The sequence below is a fragment of the Centruroides vittatus genome, unplaced genomic scaffold, assembly GCF_030686945.1.
Source record: "Centruroides vittatus isolate TY-2023 unplaced genomic scaffold, ASM3068694v2 contig_7, whole genome shotgun sequence".
NCBI lineage: Eukaryota > Metazoa > Arthropoda > Arachnida > Scorpiones > Buthidae > Centruroides > Centruroides vittatus.
Window position 1 is genome coordinate 3,979,675 of NW_027122442.1, and position 20,984 is coordinate 4,000,658.

Genomic DNA, 20,984 nt, shown 5'->3' on the forward strand with positions numbered 1-20,984 from the left:
AAAATCTCCGACGACCTACAAATATTAATTAAGAAAATAACAAAACCAAACATTTATATACTAATAATAAATGTTAATTAAGATAGTTGCATCATCATCATCTCCTCCAGATCTCTCGGATGCTGGAAAGCTCCTCGTGCTCCGTCTTTGGTATTTCAAATAAAAATAAATAAAATCACTAGAATCTCATCTGATTATTTAATAGGAACTTTATTAACATAAAATATTGTGGAACAATAGTTTTAACTATGTATATATATATATTTAACAACACTCCAAAAGATTGTTTTCAATTTTAATAGATCATTCATTTTATCGTTAAGAAACTACACTATACAATATTTTACATGTTTTCGTAGTAATACACAAGTTTTATTAATTTTCTAAATGGTTAATCTCTAATTTTTTTCAATATTATTAAGATTTAGGAGAGATTCGAAGCTTATATGCACATTAGAATGCAAAGGAAAGCGAGAGGACGGCACACACTACGTTACGGCTTATGGATGGAAATACGATAAATTACATAAATTATATACAAATATATTTTAAAATTATATCAGATACTTCTCCTATAAAGTATATTTCTGCCTTTAAGATTACAATCGAAAGATTTTTTTTTTAATAATATATAAATTTATATTTTCTGTTTTTTCTCGGTTCTCTTAAAGTGGAAGACGATCTCTCTCTCTTCTCTCTCTCTCTCTTTAAGAAAAGACACCCAAACATTAATATTTACATAATTATTTATAGAAATTTGTGAAATCTGATTATAAATTCGTTCGATATTTAATAATTAGCAGACACATTATATATACAGTAAACGAGATATGGTGTCGATGGCCGATAGATAAGTAACTTAAAACTTGGTCTTTATTCTTCCACTAAACACAACAAGGCACATTCAACATCGAAGGTTTAGAAGGTACGACATAAAAAGTAGAAACAAGCGCCGACCACACCGCCCACCGCTCTCACGTGCTCTGCTCTTGAAAGAGTTCGGATTGGCAGCGGCGGTGCGCCCCTTCTTGTCACCTGTAGTAAGTCTTCATATGTAGACCTCGAGTTGGTTCCTGTTGTCTCGCGCTCGGCTTCTCGATGCTGAAAATGGTTCAGTTAGCGTTGGAAATCGATTGTTAAACTCTGAAGATACTTACCACATCAGATAAAGAGTGACGACAACGAATATCACGAATGCGGATCCCGCACATATCATTGCGTACATCCAAAAACTGAACTCGTTATCATCTAGAAAAATAAAAGGAGTGGGTTACAAATTGATCGATTTTACCAACTTTTTACACAGAATAATTCATCTTTATCTCTCTTCGAAAATCATTACCGCGACTATTTTTCTTGCACTGAAATACACTTTATCTATGCAGTTTTTAAAAACCGTATTTGTAGATAACATTTTTAAAGTTTCGATCGGTCACTCTCCTAAAATATCCATATTATTGAAAAGTTCTCCTCACGAACTTAAGCCAAGCAGTTGCGTGTTTCCGAATTTTAAGAGCTAGTCAATTTTTTAGAAGGGTATAAAAAATATTTCTGTTTTTTAAAATAAATTCTACTTAAAAATAAGATATATAAATATATATATCAGTGGCGTAGCGAACATAACTGGCTCCCATGGCACGACACTTTATTGGCGCCCCTCCCCCCTCCAGAAACACATATAGTTTGTCTTGGAGACCATTTGGGCGCCCCTCTGCGAGTGGCACCCGGTGTATGATACACCTCCTTGCACCCCCCTCGCTACGCCACTGATATATATATATATATACCTTCACTTCTAAAAAATATATAAAGTAATTTTCTAGATAAATATAATGTACTGTACATAAACAATTCGATTTCAGTTATATTAATTGTAAAATAATAAAACAAAACGAATGGAAAGAATTTAAACCTTTAATTTTATATATCATTAATTAAGAAATTCGATAAATTACTTTTAAAATATTTTTAAAATTAAAACGAATTTATGCGCCTGGAAATGGTGTCGAAGGTCGGAGGAATTTTTCAAAATGGCCATTCTGTTGAAAAGTTTGTAAACGCAGCAAATTCATTAAATTCTCGGAGAATTTAAAGTATGACTTTTTTAAAAAAGAAAAAAATATATACTATTTTTTTGGAAAGTCGACAATAAATATTCTTGTCAAATGCAGATTCAACACTTTCCAAAAATATCCAACAACGAGGAGAAGCAACAATAGCTTCGTTGTAATGACAAGATGATGTTTCTTTCCCTTGTAAACTACGAAGAAATTATTACAAATAGAGAAATCCCAAATGGATTTTGCAAATTGTCGATAAATTACGATGATTTTTATAATAATTGCAGGTCGGATTTTCTTTTTTTTAATCGATTTATTTACAAAATCTCGTGGAAAGTTTCCGCGTCAAAAAGTCTGAAGAATATAGCAAAACAAAATGTAAGAAATGATGAATGAAGGAGTGAATCTGTCACGTGAAGAATAAATAAATGATATTCTGATGGATTTATACCGAAATGATAGATCTTCACGGTTTGTTTATCTCGAAAAAAGACGTAAAAGTTCATTTACAAACCGCTAAAAGTCATAAATTCCAATAAAGAATTTTTGTTGGAATTTTCGTGGTTTTAGACAAATAAACGATAAAGTTTGCTTTTAACTGCATAAACTGACTTTTCTCAATAAAATTTCAATGGTTCCATTTCTTATTTCGGTCGTCTACACCCAACTTTCCGTCTCCAGTAATCAAAATAACCCGATATTTACAGATTAACGTTAGCTAAACGTGCGATTTATCTTTCCATCAAGAAAGCCATTAATAAAAATATTTTAGAATCGAGCAATTGAATTATTGTTAGAAAAGTCGTAATTTTATTTTCGAACAATACATTATCACTATAACGAAGACTAAACTTTGTAGTCTGAGTTTCATATTTATAAATCGACATGTATTTTTCTTCTTAAATTATTAATTCGTAAAGTAAGGATAAGAAATATCATTTGAAAAATGAATTTGCAGTCAAAATCACGATTTCTGCATTGGAAATCCTCAATTAAAAATTTTAATGATGATGATAAATCGATAAGTTAATTAGAAAATATTTGGGTAAAACAATTCTTCAAAAGTTGATAAATTATCTATTAAATCTGTTTGACCTAAAGCCGTTTAAATACCTCGAACTGCTCCAGTAGCAACATTTTTTTTATATTCATAAAGGTTAATACAAAGAAGTTAATACAAACACATAGAAGTTGATACAAAGAAGTTAATACAAACACATAGATGTTGAAACAAAGAAGTTGATACATACACATAGAAGTTGAAACAAAGAAGTTGATACAAACACATAGATGTTGAAACAAAGAAGTTGATACATACACATAGAAGTTGAAACAAAGAAGTTGATACAAACACATAGATGTTGAAACAAAGAAGTTGATACATACACATAGAAGTTGAAACAAAGAAGTTGATACAAACACATAGAAGTTGATACAAAGAAGTTGATACAAAGAAGTTGATACAAACACATAGATGTTGAAACAAAGAAGTTGATACAAACACATACAAGTTGATACAAAGAAGTTGATACAAACACATAGAAGTTGATACAAAGAAGTTGATACAAAGAAGTTGATACAAACACATAGATGTTGAAACAAAGAAGTTGATACAAACACATAGAAGTTGATACAAAGAAGTTGATACAAACACATAGATGTTGAAACAAAGAAGTTGATACATACACATAGAAGTTGAAACAAAGAAGTTGATACAAACACATAGATGTTGAAACAAAGAAGTTGATACAAACACATAGAAGTTGAAACAAAGAAGTTGATACAAACACATAGAAGTTGAAACAAAGAAGTTGATACAAACACATAGATGTTGAAACAAAGAAGTTGATACAAACACACATAGATGTTGAAACAAAGAAGTTGATACAAACACATAGAAGTTGATACAAAAAAACGTACAGAGGCTTTGAGAGAATTTAACTACTATGGAAAACTCATCTCTATTATTACAGCTTACATTGTTTTTTAGAAGAAATATTTAATAATAATTAAAAACCGTGACACCTTATATGTCTTGAATAAGATTAGATTTTTTCCTTCGTCAATACACGGTCGGTCTTACTGTTGTCTATTAAGAGCGGATCATATCCCTAATGGAGTCGCAAGAGATGAGAGATGAAAAACGATGATCCGATTTCGATTATCAATGATAAACAGAGACGATCCCTATAGGATTGTCCATATCTAGCGCAGTTACAGCGAAACGAAGCAACCCATCTGCTGCTTACTATTGATTCTTTGTTATTTATAAAACGTAAAAAAATGCAAATCTTCTAGGAGTATTCTTAAAGATATGGCGAATAAAAGTGTTAAATTCATACAAAGATAAATATAACTTTTACCAATTTTTGACTATAAACGACCTTCACACATCAGTCTCCGTTATTTTATTTCCAAGTAGTCTATCTTATCTTGCATATTTAATGACCGTTTTCCTTATAAATTCTTACTTAATGTCGTTTCCAACCTTCTAAAAAGTAATAATAAACGATTTATACGCTGTAGAAATCTCAAAACTGAATTATATTAAGTCGTGTCAATTATTATAAAAAGCATTCTCGAGTTTTGATTGCTTTTGTCTGCAAAAAAATCTTATTCAGGAATAAATTTTAAATAACGTTACAGCAAAACTGCATTGTTAAATAGGTAAAGTTTCTAACTTCTAAAACTTTATCATAGAAAAAACTATATATATTTCTTAGTATTTTTAGAACAAAGCTGTAATAATATATACGACATGAAATAGATTTTTGGATACGTAAAATCTTCAAATGCTTATTGATCTAGTTGCCTGTCTATCGGTGATGAATAGAATGTAATCCCACGAGATTCTTGTAATAATGTTTACGAAATCGAAAACTTAGTAATGCTGATAAATATTTAAGAATACAAAATATATTAATAATCTGTGAAATAACTGTATTATATAAAGTAATAATACTTCTTCTCTCCGGCGTATAGTAGCTAATAAAAGTACAGTACAACGTCGATTTAACTCATTTCGAATTTAATAGAGGAAATTTCCGGTCCGTGTGTCCTGCAAAATTTATTTATTTTTATATAAATTTTAAAATATTTAAATTTACATAAAAATGCATAATATAAAACAGCATTACAGTTATATGTTTTTAAGAATAATCGTTTATTCTACTTCATTGCTTCTTCAGTTATTTACAGTATACAAGTATACTCGTCAAGTGCTGTAAGAGAATCTCACAAACATCAGAATTAATTATCAACACGTGCAACTATTAATCTCTTAGAATGGCTGAGCTGAATAAGGCATCAGTCCATTGCTCTGGGGAACTCTGAATCAAATCTGGATAAATAACTTTTTATAAGCGATCTGTCGCGGATATTCGGGCTCCGTCCTTCATCACCCGGATACCTAACACAATGGTTATGAGAGAAAAATCGTTGGGACAGGGAGGAAAGAATTAAAAATGCCATTTATTACAATTATTGATTGTTAAAGATTATTCTCTCTAATCCCATAAAAGTCTCTGTTATCACTCGTACAAAAGTCCTGATCTCATTTACAAAAATAAATAGACCTATTTCTATCATTTATAAGTGATACACAAACTATGTTGGCCGGCCACGGTTCGGATCCCACTGCTCTAGACCATTGAAATACAGCATTATACACAGGTTTATGCGTGGATACGAACAGTATCGCTTTATCATTAGTTCTTTTTATACTCGATTTACAATAGTCGACTTTCGATGGAGTCTCGGTATGCATTCTGATATATATTCCGGTACAATAGTGTTTAAGTTCTAGTATGTTGCTAAGCAAAGATATTTCGAGGCTCGAAATTTTTTAAAATCTTTTTATATATGCAATAGTTCTTTTTCTATACAGTAAAATATGGTGTGAAATTTTAAATTCGGTCATCGGAAACAAAAAACAAAGCACCGATTTTATGAATTTGATCAAATTCATATTCTTCATGCAAATGACGACATTCACCCTTTCTAGCTGGCATCCCTTTTTGACTTCATTAGAATATTCTTCAAACGAACACTAAAACGTTCCTTCGAATAGATCGATTGTTTATTTTCTGCCGTTATAACCACGGACGGAAGTAAACAAGCCTCAAAGTCACCATCAATCTTAATAAACTATTGAATAATTAAATTCTCGGTAGTGGAAAGAAACAAATCACTCGGAAGTGAAAAATTAACGTTTAAAAAATATAAGGCGAACCGTGATTCGGTTCAGGCAGGTTAAAAAGGATAAATTGAGAAACGAGAACACGTGACAGAAATGACAAACGACCGATAGTAAATCAGTTATAGTGAATCTGTTCTCGTTCGATTGAACCGACGTGCCACGCTCCTTTTACCCAATTCTCTAACTAATATATTATATATCCATGTAAATGGCAGGTGTACGGTGTTTCAATATATCAGCTTCGTTCTGAATACATTTCAATCGCTATACAGTTGTACGTTTTCTAGTTTTGCGTCAAAGAAGTTGAAAGAAATGGATCACTAATGAGAAATTTATTTATTTCACACTCTACTTTTGATATTTGATACTTTATTTATTTAGAAAATACAAGGTAAAGGAGAAGAATCGACATTCTAATGACTAAAGTAAACAGGGGGAAAAGAATGGAATCAATCAATGAAAGAATGTCAACTCGAGAAGTTATTTTCAGAAGTGTTTTTATATTGAACACGGGTAAGTTCAATAGCCAGAATGGCAGGGAGGAACACCACTATGGCAAGAAAGAAATTGGCATACGTTTCGGAGGAGTAAGGTAACTAACATTGTGACACGAGAATTTTATATATAAGATAAGCGCAATTTGGCTAATATACATTAAATGAGCTTCAAAATGATGTAACAAACGTAAACGTAATTCGTGACTTGCTTCTTCTTCCATAATGTGATCTTGTCTTTTAATACGTGACAGACGGGATGATACTAATGATAAGTTCGTAATATCACGAAATCCTTGCATTTTAAATAACTTTATACTAAGGAATAAGAAATAAGTATGAGTTTATGAGGATTCGGATATGCAAATATATATGAGATAACTGAAAGGAAATCGAAATTAACAGATTTGATGAAGATAATCAATGTAACCGACCGGAAAAAAAAAGAGAAAGTGCAACTGAATTGTCCTATGAATTTTTACAAAACTTCAATGCTTATCTACTGAATTCCAAGCTAAATTATATTAATATTATATAGTTCACAGATCACATTAAATGTTTTAATTATATAAACACGAATGTTAACGGTACAAAATTATTACGATACACCAATATACTATTACGTAATGTATAAAAGTATGTATAAAACAGTACATTATACAATAATATGACATAAAATGCAGTTGTAATTTTAATTACGAGAAATATAAATGTAAAATGAATCTACGAAGTGCATTCTGAATTTTCTTTATTTTTCTTTTAAGAATTGAAATCCTTTCAGACTGCTTTCAATAATTTCTCTCCTTACTCTGTATTGTCTTGTATTCATTTACAGTGTCTTTTCATTCTGTTTTCACTTTCAATTCTTTCTCGACATTTTTATTTCCCGGATAATTTAATCAAGTATATCTTTTTATTTTACAAACTACATCTATATTTTTTGAATTTAATTTGCATCAGATTTTCGTGTAATCGAACGTCTTCAATTCACAGATGTACTACAGCACAAATATCAATAATCGTGTTTTATTTACGAAATTTTAGTGAAATTTCGCTTTTAATCTTGCGTTTTAGTATTTCGATGTTGCATATATTCTACTTTATCTTATTTTTTCGTTTTGAGAATATTCATTTCTAAATTTACTCTTGTAATCGTAAACAATTATTTTTGTGGGCACCAAGAGAGTCTCTTTACATAAGAGACACTCTCGATAACCCAACAATTGGGTTTGGCTAGGTCCATAATGGTTGACAGATATCCAAAACGATCATCTATTGAAAAATTTTGGGTGTTTTTGACCCCCGAATTCGATTGTGGGTCTCCGAGCGGGTATATCTGTGCTTTAACATCGTTTATCTGGTCGTTGGTGATAAAACATTAATACAGTTCTATTTAATTCCCAATTAGTTGCAGAAATAACGCAGATTTTTAACTAAAAGTACTTCTTTAACGAGGATAAAATAATCGAATTATCGTTTAAATCGTCCTAACTGTATGGAAATTGAATCAATATTTTAAACGTAAATCTTGAGCACACATTTAAACGCAGAGAGAAAGTATTGAAATGCTTCACACGAGATTGCGGCATTCACTTTTTCTCCAATATATAGATGTATATGTACTCCTTTACATCTGCATATTATGGAAAGAATAATATAAAATTTATCGATATTTCGTTTTATTTAATAAAAAGTTTTAGTTCTAATATAGTAGCTCGAATGAGAAGTTCGGCCATATCTTACATCATAAATAGACGTGTCGATCGAATAATATAAAGTGTGCAAGTAGTGTATGTTTGCTTCGAAATTTTCAATAAAATGGAAATAATATTTAAAATTTTATGCATATTTTTCAATATTTTTGTATGAGTAAAAGGAACGTGGACGAAATCATTCCTATTTTAACCAATTCAAAATACCAAAGATTTAGGTCTAAATCCACAGGAGTTTCATCTGAATCGTCAAATATACTAGTGTTATTAATAGTGTTTTCAGACATTTGATATTGACATTGGGCACGGGATATCAAGTTAACTTGTTGAGGAATTTAGATTAAAAGATCATTCGAATGAGAGCCAATTTAGACTCTTTAAGCTAAGAAAACGCTATTTCTTAATTAAAACGAACAAAATGTTGATAAGCACTTATTTGTAAATTTAAAAAAATGTGCATATCTAAATTAATTATTGCTTTTTTTAAAAAATTTTGTATTGTTAAAACAGTCCTTTCGAAAACAAAAGTAAATTTACATTATTAAATAACTAAAGAAATCTCACAGAATCGGTAAGAAGAAAAATCTCCGCTTTACGTGAATATCTTTTCCAAATTAGCAATTCAAATAGAAGTTGGCAGCGAATAAAAGTTTTACACTTTACACAATTTTCTTCTTAAAGAAGCAGTAAATTAGAGTTTAAGAATAAATTTGTAAAGTTATAGACTGATGTCATATTTAGTGAATAATGTTCAGTCATCGTCGCATTTAAGTTTAAACTGTAACCTTTTCATTTAACACATTTTTTGTCATTGATGGATATACTCGTCAAGAAAATGAATGCTAAACTGTAGTGAAAGCCGAGCATTCATTTCGCTTCAAGCGAGTGAAAAAGTTAAAATATTTTTTACAGGTAATTAAATAAACTTCTACTTTTTCACGTGTCTAATATAATTAAAAATATTAAACAGAATCGATACAGATATTGATTTTCTAACTCAATTCTCACACAATCGAATGAGATATGAGTTTAAACTACACAGAAACTTTCTTTATAACTTTTTGTATTGAAAGTGTACTTAATTTGGTGTTTTTTAGGCTTCTGTCCAGTGCTTGTTGCGGCTCTTCCCACCACCGAATAGTGTGATACATACGCTAATTATTTAAAAAGTTAATATGACTGACATATGTTTGAAATAATTATAATAAGAAGATAGAAAGTGTAACTATATTTGACATTTTTTGAGTAGAAATTCATTATTAAATTTTCATTTAAGAAGAAAAAGCGACTGTACGGAAGAAAAAATCGATAATCATTACCCTAATTGTTATTTTATGTTTGTAGCACACGACATCTGGATTATTTTTTATCGCTTAACGTTCAATTGTATTCATCTTAATTTTATTTAAACGATAAAAATATAAAATCAATAAAAAAGAATTAAAAATTAAAAACAGCTGAGATATTCAGTTTAATTATTTTCAATATAAATATGTTACTCAGAAAGTAATAATATCATAATAGTAAATATACTGAATCAACATTGTCTATACGTATTTAACATGTAAATCAGAAGTAGGTATAAAACTACGAAATATGATAGAATAAAGAACACGGTTAATGTTACCTATGGTTCCAAAATGGCGGCTCGTCTCTAATTCCAGCGATTAGAAGAAAGGAAACAGTGGGGACGCACGTTCTAACCTAACCTAACCTATTCTAATAATTTTGTTGGTAATAATTATGGTAATTTATTAGAATAGGTTTAGGTTAGAACCTGCGTCCTCACTGCCTATTTCCTTTCTTCTATTTGCTGGAATCAGAGACGAGCCGCCATTTTGGAACCGTAGGTAACGATTAACCAAGAACACTATTGGTAGACATTTCTATAAAAATATGCTCTCAAATACAAAAAATTAAGAATAAATAACGTTATTTCGATTGCTTCATATGATTAAATAAAAAATAGAAGTATTAAATTGCTAGAAATTGGAGGCAGCGCAGACCAAATTCCTGACGTCTAGGATTTATTAAATTACATTACCCGAGAAACAATGAGCCGAAAAAAAAATCATATAGTATATGAGATTCAACAATAGTGGATAAACTGGTGAAACATGTTCAAAGAACGACATTATCCCAACTCCGAGAAAAGTGACATTGATTGACTGAAAACAAAATGGAGATCCGCAACGAACAACACAGGACTAAACTTAAATATCCTATTTCTCTACTTCTATTATACATGCCATTCTTCCAGGATACTCGACTTGGTATACAATGGCAGAGGTTCACTATATATTATCGAAATAATCGGCTTAGAAAAGACTTATGTTTACTTTAGAGAAGTAATAATGATGATGAAATATACTGAATAAAACGAATTTACCGCATTTAGTCGATCAAAAATAAATTTAGTTTTTCTGCAAATTTAACAAATAAAAGAAACTTGTAAACAAACGTAAAAATATTAAATCGAACGAGCGGCTCCATTAGCACAAGTGTTACCACGCTTAGAATATAAACACTTTAAGAACTAAGATTTAAAAACTTCTTTATCGAACGATCGATATAATTAGATAAAGAAATAAAACATTTGTTATCTGATTACAACGTAATCTAGTCGATCCAGTCAATATTAACGTAACAAATAGGCATTGTTAGAAGTTATAAGTTAGCTTGACAATAGCAAATCCCCTGGAAAATCAGACGCAAATATTAACAATCGAAGCGGAATTCTTTTCACTAGTACATAACGAAATGAAAGTTTCGAATTTCTCTTTAGAAAAGATTCAAATTATGCTGCTTAAGTCACGTATTGTAGTCAAAACTGATGCAAATAATTGTAATTTGCATTTGCTTAATTCTAAGGAAACTTTCTGCTATTAATCTTGACAAATTGGTTTGAAGTGTGGCTTAAATTATTATAGTTTTATATTCTTTATTTAATTTTCTTTATTATGTTGTGTCAGAGTGACAAAATACAGAATAAAATTGATAAAGTAATATTGTCTAAACATTTATTTCGAATAAAAATATAAGTTAAGATAATTTTATTGGGTTGTAATATATTTACAGACTATATTATATTATAGGATGTTATAAAAAAAAATAATATATTTTAATTGTTATCCTGCGATAATTTTTCTAACAAAATTTTTTTTTCTTCACAACTCAATACAGTAATTGCTTTTATTTTTTATTTTTATATTTTTAAATGCATCTCACCGAGAAGAGATTTCGTCGAGAAAGTGGTTTTTCGAAAGCCTATTCCCTAAAAAACAACAGCTTAATGTAATGTAAACTGGCACAGTCTAGTGTTATAAAGTAACGTTACTTTTAACGTTTAAAAACCCGGTCAACATAAAATTAATCACCTCTGTCTTTTATGTTCCAAGTACCATAAATAAGAACTTAAATGAAAATCCAGATTAACGTTGAGATCCTTTCTAAATTGTAGGACACGAGAAAAACAATTGTAAGATTATAAGAATGAAACTTCCTTCAATTTTCGATGATCTATTATTTCAAAATTAATTCAAAATTGGTTTGGTTTATTATAGTTAAGAAACTCTTCGATTATTCTATAATATCGAAATAGATCGAAAAGTGCAGCAAATTTGTGGGTTAAGTATATTGACACAAACAGGGCGATAAGTATAGGAAGATAAAGGATTTAAGAGATAATTGTAAATATTGCAAAAAAAGTACAACGTTATATCCGTAATAGAAAGATGATGTTAATTTAAAAAATAAGAAAAATTCATAACAGAAAAAGCATAATAATTATCATTGTAAAAGCAGATCTTCTCACCATATTGAAAGATCTATTACAGTGAAACTTGGGATTTTTCATTTTCATTCTTTCCTCCTTGGGCACCAAGAGAACCTTTTCAAAATCATATCATCATGGATTCGCCCAAGTCTACAACAGACGGTCAAGTGATGAGAATGGAGTCTGACATGTCCGGGTCAGATCACTCCCACCCGAAAAATTCCTGGGGAAATCTGAGTTAAAAAATCATCCTCGAGACCGCAAACTTTGTTCGCTTGAAACAGTGTCCGATCTACACAGGATTCCACTAAAAATTACTATATATTTTCTTTAAATCTACAATTTTGTGTGAAAAATATTGTCCTTTTTTGTCTATTAGTATAGAATAACTTCTACGTGCTATTATGTGTTCACTATTGTATAGCAAGTGTGTAATTGTGAACTATAACGTATTGAATATAATTGTTTAATAACGTTTTTAAATTAGTCAATTAATTTACATTTAAATTTTTATACATTAATCTATTTCGATTAATTTCTTAATATAATTTTAGCACTAGAAGCGTTACTATATTTAAGCCTTACTATATTTAATCATTAGAAGATCCAGCAACGAGTTGCGTAACTTTCCCGGCAATAAAGTTAAAATTGTGTGTGTGGTGCCATCTGTTATGACACTTTATTAAAAATCTTTAATAAAATGTCAAAAATCTTAAACAATTAATAATATAAAGTAATTATTATATAATGGTTTTTTCCGGGAGAAGTTTTTAATCATATTTTTAATTTATTTAATTTTTTAAAATATAGATTATGACTTTAGTAGTATCATGCCCCTGCACATAATACTTTTCCCGATAACAATAGCCATGCTGTAACTCGTTTCTGGTGAAATTTTTTAAATTGAAATCACATGACTTCCGGCCTAGCTCAGAAGTTCGTATATAGTTAATCGGGGCCTCCTGTCCTTAAGCTTTCCATGTCTGTTCTCGACTTTCATATATCTAACACCGTTCTCGAGATTAAGGAAGGGCAGACAACAGACAGACGATAGTGGGAATTTATAGGTCTACAATAGCGAGGTTGAGGCCGAAGTTTTAAACGCGAAAACGTGTACGTCGGACGTTCGGCGCCACTTTCCTGTAAGCCTAGAAGTTTGACAATAGTGTTTGGAATGTCTACAATTAAAAATCATCATTGACTCAAGAGGCATCCAATGGCCATGCAACCTCAACGATCTAGTCAATGACCAGACTACCTACACCTATTTCATTCAGCTGGTCACCCAGTACTACAGACTCGTATCCCTTCGTTCCTCCGCAACTGTTTCCTGATCCTCTTTGTTTGGTCTGCATCCCATCACCCGCATTTTGTACTTGTCCTACCTGCGTTGACGGGCCTCTCCGTCAACCTTCTGGGCATAGCATTGCTTATACCTCTTGTATATATTTACTATCTCGTATTGTATATATTTTACTTTTAATATTTTATATATTTCTTAATCATATTTAAATTTGTCGTGATTTTATACCAATTTTATGTACAATTTATTTTATGTTTTGATAATCAAATCCTCATTTATGCTATCTACAACTCTCTCGATTGTACAGTTAATTTTAATTTTATTTTATTTTGTATTTAATCTAATATGTATACTTTTTTGCATCTTGCATTATATTATATTTTACTAGCAGATAGGCCCGGCGTTGCTCGGGCAAAAGTAATGATAGCGAAGATTAAGATTATTACGTTACAGTCACAGAAGAAAAAGAGTAATTTCGTCAACAAACTAAATATTTCTAATGAAAGGTCGAATTTGAAAATCGAATGTTCTAATATTGTTCGATTTTCACGACGTGTTCTGATTATATCGTTCGATTTTCATCGAATGTTCTAAAAAAGAAAAGTCGAGAAAAACCGAATTAATCTGTTTAAATTTGAAAATCGAATATGTTCTAACATATTACTCTTTTTTTTTTTTCCTCCAGCGCCCGTAAATCTTGCACGTCGCTTTCTCTTGTTCTCCATTGTTACTTAACACTTCTATTGATACTTAACACTTCCATTGTTGATGGAAGCGTTAAGCCTTAATTCTGTCCCTCTCCCCGTGGGGAGAAATTTCGAAAAATCCCAAAAAATTTCGAAAAATGTGACGTACCGTAACTATGTACCAAATTTCGACTTTCAACTCTTAACCGTTTAGGCTCTTAACATTTCCATTGTTACGTAACACTTCCATTGTTAACACTTCCATCGTTGACACTTTCATTATTACTTCACACTTCCATTGTTGCTTCACACTTCCGTTGTTATTTCACACTTCCATTGTTGATGGAAGCGTTAAGCCTTAATCCTGTCCCTCTCCGCGTGGGGAGAAATTTCGAAAAATCCCTTCTTAGTGTGCGTTTTTGTGACGTACCGTAACTATGTACCAAATTTCGACTTTCAACTCTTAACCGTTTGGGCTCTTAACATTTCCATTGTTACGTAACACTTCCATTGTTAACACTTCCATTGTTGACACTTCCGTTGTTGACACTTCCGTTGTTACTTCACACTTCCATTGTTGATGGAAGTGTTAAGACTTAATCCTGTCCCTCTCCCCCGTGGGGAAGAATTTCGAAAAATCCCTTCTTAGTGTGTGTTCTCGTGACGTACCCTGTGTACCAAATTTCAACTTTCAACTCCTAACCGTTTGGGCTCTGCGCTGATTATTATTATTATTATTATTATTATTATTATTATTATTATTATCATCAACTCGTCTCGATTATATATATAGATGCATTTCGGGCCTATTCGGATTAAAGAGACATTCATTCACATTACGTATATACAGCTACCACATCTGACATTGAGAAGACTATTAATTATGACAATGCGACACGTGGATGATATGCCGAAGGAGGATCTTTCCCGACGAGACTTTTACGAGGTCAGCCCGTCGTCTTATCCACTCGGCCACCGGTGGGCTATTTTTTTATAATCAAGCTGTATTTAGGACACAAGTTTCTGTAAGTTTTATTATTTTGTCTAATGCGGCAGTTTACACGAAAAATTAACTGTTAGATCAGAATAAAAGTACACAGCTGCGTAGAAGCTGAACAAATAAGGAAATCGCGTGATCTCCAAACTCTGAACATTGGTAAACATGCGGAAGGAACATCACTAGAAGCTTATTGGTGGAAGCGTGTGGGAAAATCGTATATAAAAGCTGCAACTAAGTTAAGCAGAGCATAATTCGCCGAAGAATCAATCGAAGAAAATGATGAAAATCGTAGTTTTCCTGTTTCTTCTTTTTGCAGTTGCCCATGCCAATGTGGAAGAAGGAATCGGGGCTGCTGCAGGAGGAGCAGAGGGTGCACAGCAGGCAGGCCACGGCGCTGCTGAATCCGGAATTGGAGCAAGCAAAGGAATGACAAGTGCTGGCATCAACGTTGCCAAGACCATGGGACAAGCTGGAGCAAGTGGTGCTTCAGACTCTGCTGGTAAAAAATAAAGTAGAAATTCTTCGATATTTTCAAAACTGCAATGAATTATTCGTGATACACCATTTAAAAAATGTAATTAATGAAAAAAAATTGAAATTGTTCCAACAAACTATAAATGAAGCATGAAAAAAATCTGTTGTTTGTAGAAATGTTGTCATACTCTAAAATGTCTTTTAAATTTGTGTTCGATTGATTCGGTTTATTTGTATACACTATACCAGAACGCGACACGTGGGCGATCTGCCCAGAGGGATGCCTAGCGGGAGGACTTTCTAAAGGCCGCCACACACATGGCAATGACGTCGGAGGCAATTTTTATGGTCACGTGACTGTTTTTCTTCGCCAATCGGGAGAATATGCCGCTTGTGATATTACTCGTGACGTAGTTCTGGTCCGTCTGGATATGTCGGACTCCGTCCCTCACCACCCGGCCGCTCCATTGTGGGCTTGGCCGAACCCATAATGAGATTGCTGAAAAAACGCTCTCCTAATGGCCACAGGGCGAAAAGAGTATATAAGGAAAAAAATGCGCACGAGCGTTGTCGGTTGCCTCTCGAAACTTCTTGGATTTGAGAGGCATCGAATGGACCGTCTACTTTCCAACGAAGGGTATGAATACTTTCATCAAAGGAAAACGAAATAAAATATGACATAGAGTAACGTTAAGTCAATAACGAGCAATCGATGACCATCAAGCGGGCGATGATCGAACAAATTTGCTTTGACCAGTTTGCGAAGGCCTTGAGGGAAAACTGGCCCTTGCTTAGGTGTTACAAACGTAAAGAAAATTCGGAAAATTCCACATGGCCAGCCCGTTGTCCAGGCGCCAACCCACGACCAACTACTACTGTTCAGTGATTTAATCCACTTGGCCACTGGTGGGCGAAAATTTGTGTTCGAATCAGTGGCGTAGCGTGGGTGTCAGCCGCCCGGGGCGGAGGAAAATTTTGCCCCCCTTATATAAAATACGGGGAATCCCTACAAGTCAGTACAGACGGTGTTGTCAGTCGCTACAATGAGCAAGATGTCATTATAATAGATTCATTTAAAGAAAGGGGATTCCCCAATTTCGTCAAAGAATAAGTAATGAAAAATTCCGTGCTCATTTCAATCGGTCCGAATCGTAGTGCGACAAAAATATGAAATGAAATGGTGCAAATTTTTACAAGATATTATTATTATTTATTGTGAAAAAATGCCGCCCCCTAAAAGTGCCGCCCGGGGCGGGCCGCCCCTGCCGCCCCCACTACGCTACACCACTGGTTCGAATGAGCGTGTTTCCAAATACTACGGTATGTGTGATCTTTAAATTTCTTCGATAAATAGACTTTTTATGAATATATGAAATTAATTAATGCTTATTATTTTTATTATTATAGTTTCTTCCCCTTTTTTCTTTGTATTTTATTCTTATAAGGCTATATCTTATTGGAGTTGGTATTTATTAAAAAATAAAAGCCCAAGTTAAGTTTCCTGAAAAAACGTGCTGTGATAACCAAAACTAATATCCAAATAGGAACCAGTATCTGTTAGAAAGTCCTCCCCGAAAGGATCCTCCTTCGGCAGATAGCCCACGTATCGCGTTACCGTAACCAAATAAATCGAACCATTATGAATTCGGCCAGGCCTGCAATAGAAGGGCCGGGTGGTCAGAGACAGGCCCGACATATTCGAACGGACCACACCCCGAAAATTTCCTGTGGCTTTTCGACCCCCCGGTACTCCAGAACAGTAAGCAGCAAATTTAACCACTCGCCCATTCGGCCAACACGTAAATATTACCAAATTTTTCTCAGATTCAAATCCATTAATTAAATTATATAACTACTAGCAGGTAGGCCCGGCGTTGCTCGGGCAAAAGTAACGATAGCGAAGATTGAGATTATTACGTTATAGTCACAAAAGAAAAAGAGTAATTTCATCAACGAACTAAGTATTTTTAAAGAAAGGTCGAATTTGAAAATCGAATGTTCTAATATTGTTCGATTTTCACGACGTGTTCTGATTATATCGTTCGATTTTCATCGAATATCATAAAGAAGAATGTCGAGAGAAACCGAACTAATCTGTTTAAATTTGAAAATCGAATGTGTTCCAACATATTACTCTTTTTCTTTTCTTTTTTTTTCAAGCGCCCATAAATCTTGCACGTCGCTTTCTCTTGTTCTCCATTGTTACTTAACACTTTGGTACTTAAATCTGGTACCCTAACTGTGTACCAAATTTCAACTTTCAACTCCTAACCGTTTTAACGAATATTAAGATTATTACGTTATAGTCAACCTTACCCGTTTTCACAGAATGCAAGAATTGGGTCCTCTCTGTTTCCAGACTAATTACAGAATTTTTAGATAGGTATAAAATATGTTCGATTTCCCGCAAAAACGAAAAAACTGCATCTGCGTCTTGCACGTCGCTTTCTCTTAACACTTCCATTGTTGACTCTTCCATTCTTAACGCTTCCATTGTTGACACTTCCATTGTTACTTAACATTTCCTTTGTTCATGGAAGTGTTAAGACTTAATCCCGTCCCTCCCCCCGTGGGGAAGAATTTCAAAAAATCCCTTCTTAGTGTGTGTTCTCGTGACGTACCCTAACTGTGTACCAAATTTCAATTTACAACTCCTAACCGTTTGGGCTCTGCGCTGATTATTATTATTATTATTAATAATAATAATTAATAATAATAATAATAATAATATCAACTCGTCTCGATTATATATATAGATGTTATTACTCTGTCTGTATAACCAATCTATTGTAATACTTATGTATCTTATGTGTTTTGTATTTTATATTCTCGCTTGTTACCAGTTGTGCTACATGCGGTGCCGGAGTTGTGCTTTTGTGCAGCAATAAAATATTGAATTGAATTGTCGAGCATGATTCCACTGACTATCCAAACACCATTGTTAAACTTCTAGGCTTACAGGAAAGCGGCACCGAACGTCCGACGTACACGTTTTCGCGTTTAAAACTTCGGTCTCAACCTCGCTATTCTTTTTAAATTGCAGCCCAACAACGAGTAAAATCTTTATTAAGTCCGATTCACCTCGTTGATATGACACGTGACCCCTTATCTCGCCACCCCTAGACCCTGAACAATCAAAATAGATAGCATCAATGCCCCTAATCCCTGAAAAATTTCAGAAATTTTCGACATAAGGCACAGGAGTTATTGTGCCTTGCATTTCCACTATCCGTCCTTTATTAATCTGTTCTCGAGAACGCAATTAGATAGATGAAAATTGATACACGATAGGGAAAGCTTACTGGCCGGAGGCTCCGATTACTATATACAGGCATCCGGGTCTATACCGGAAGTTACGCGATTTCAAATCAAAATTTTCTCCCGAACGGAGTTAGATAGATGATCAGCATTACTCTTGTTATCAGGCGAAGTGTGATGTACAGGGATAACAGACCACTGAAATTCCAGATTAGACTTGGAAAGCTCAGGGGCCAGACTCTATACGAATTTCCGGTCAGGACTGGAGTTCATATAATGTTTTAAAAATTAAAAAAGACGATTAAAATTGCAGCCCGGCGTTGTGACGATGTCACATTAAATAAATAAATGCATGAAGTTATGAAAAACATGAAAAACTACTTTATGTTATTAGCAATCATTTTCGTTTCGATTTTGAAAAACAGAAGCGAAAAAACGAATTCGCTAAGTGAAAATAAATCACATATCGCATTTCTTTTTCTGCTTTCTCTAGTGAATGTCTGCATGAACTAACATTAACTTATGCTGCCCTTTCGTGATAGAGAAAATTGAGGTTGGTCAAATATCTATAATGTGCTAGAACAAATCACGCAACAAATCCAATTCTTGATGAAATAAAAATCATGTGCGATAACAGAAATAGCGATAAAAGAAATATATAGCCTATATGTGTAAGTGTATAATTTTTCTTTGAAATTGGGAATACAGTTATGGAGAATTTTAAAATCCAGTATTTACCAGACATTTAATTAAAACGTTAATTAAGATCTAAATATTTGTGTAAAAAGTCTTTTGCGTATCAAGTGGAAGTAAAATTGTTTACATTTTCGTGTTTAGAAAGCTGAAGAGGAAAAGAAATACGAGAAATAAATTTTTAAAATATGGCGAAATAATTTTGATGAACGTATTAAGATAAAGTAATGAAATATAGTCAAGAATAATAGTAGTAAAAAAAAGATTTATGGAAAAGACAAAACATCTCGAACAGCTCAACAAAGGAAAGTAGACAAGTCTTAGAAAAATATATCAGAAAAGAAAACAGATCTGGTAAGAAAACACTTGCATAAAAGTAAACACATGAAAATAAAGTTTTTCAACATACAAGATATACCGTTATAGTACTGTACGTAGCATAAAACTCTTAAGTTAGAAAAGAATAAAGAGAGCAAGAGAAAGAAATATTGATAAAAATGATAAAACGATACCTTAAAGAGAAATATAAAAAAAAAACTACAGAATTTCTAGCATTATTACGAAGCAGATAATGCTGCAGATTCTACGAAATATTGAAGAAACTTATAAATGGAAGAAAGATTCAGGAGGAAGGTAATGGCAGATGTCAGAACACCATTACTGACATCGTCGAGATTGTTGGATTATGCGACTTAATTTACAATATAAGAAATTGACCAGATACATTTCGGAAAACAACAGCAATCCAACATTAAAAAAAAATGCAATTGACTATGAAGACTTTATAAACATAAATTTGATATATTGCATTGTTAAAATTCTGTTGAGAATACCGATCAGGAAGATTATGAGAAAAATTAAATTATGAATGATGAAGATTAACGCGCCTTTCAAAAATAAAAATTCACCAGAGATGCTGCTATTTTCATCGTGATAAATAATGAAATATTTAGGAAAAATTAAGAAAAATTACCTTTTGTTTTATAAATTGGGTCAAAAGGTAAAAAGGTAATGTACACGTGATAAAATTAAGGTACAGATTGAAATTATAAAAGGTTTTTACGGAATTTATACTAAAAGCCATAAGTTATATATAACAAAAACAAAATAATAAATAGATTAAAATGAAGAAGATGCTTCAGAAATTGATAATAAAACATAATATAAAATACAAAATAACATTTATGGTTTTGTAAAAATAAGAAAATTTATAAATCAATATAAAAAGAAATAATAAATTTCTTATTTTATTAATTTATTATTATTATTATTTATAAGACGAAGCGAAACGATAATTAACGGAACAGAAACGTCAAAAGAAATATTTAATA

At 32.3% G+C, this 20,984-nt stretch overlaps 1 protein-coding gene across 1 annotated transcript in view; it reads right to left on the bottom strand.

The window, feature by feature from the left end:
• Positions 1-214: 214 nt before the first annotated feature.
• The window catches only part of LOC136980488 (thrombospondin type-1 domain-containing protein 7B-like), a 63,971-nt gene continuing 43,201 nt past the window's right edge, over positions 215-20,984 (bottom strand). The window contains exons 26-27 of the mRNA XM_067276613.1: positions 1,158-1,248; positions 215-1,101 (exon numbers count right to left, since the gene is read on the bottom strand). Coding sequence (XP_067132714.1) covers positions 1,032-1,101; positions 1,158-1,248 — 161 coding nt within the window. The 3' untranslated portion in view covers positions 215-1,031. The remainder of the gene's footprint in view (positions 1,102-1,157; positions 1,249-20,984) is intronic.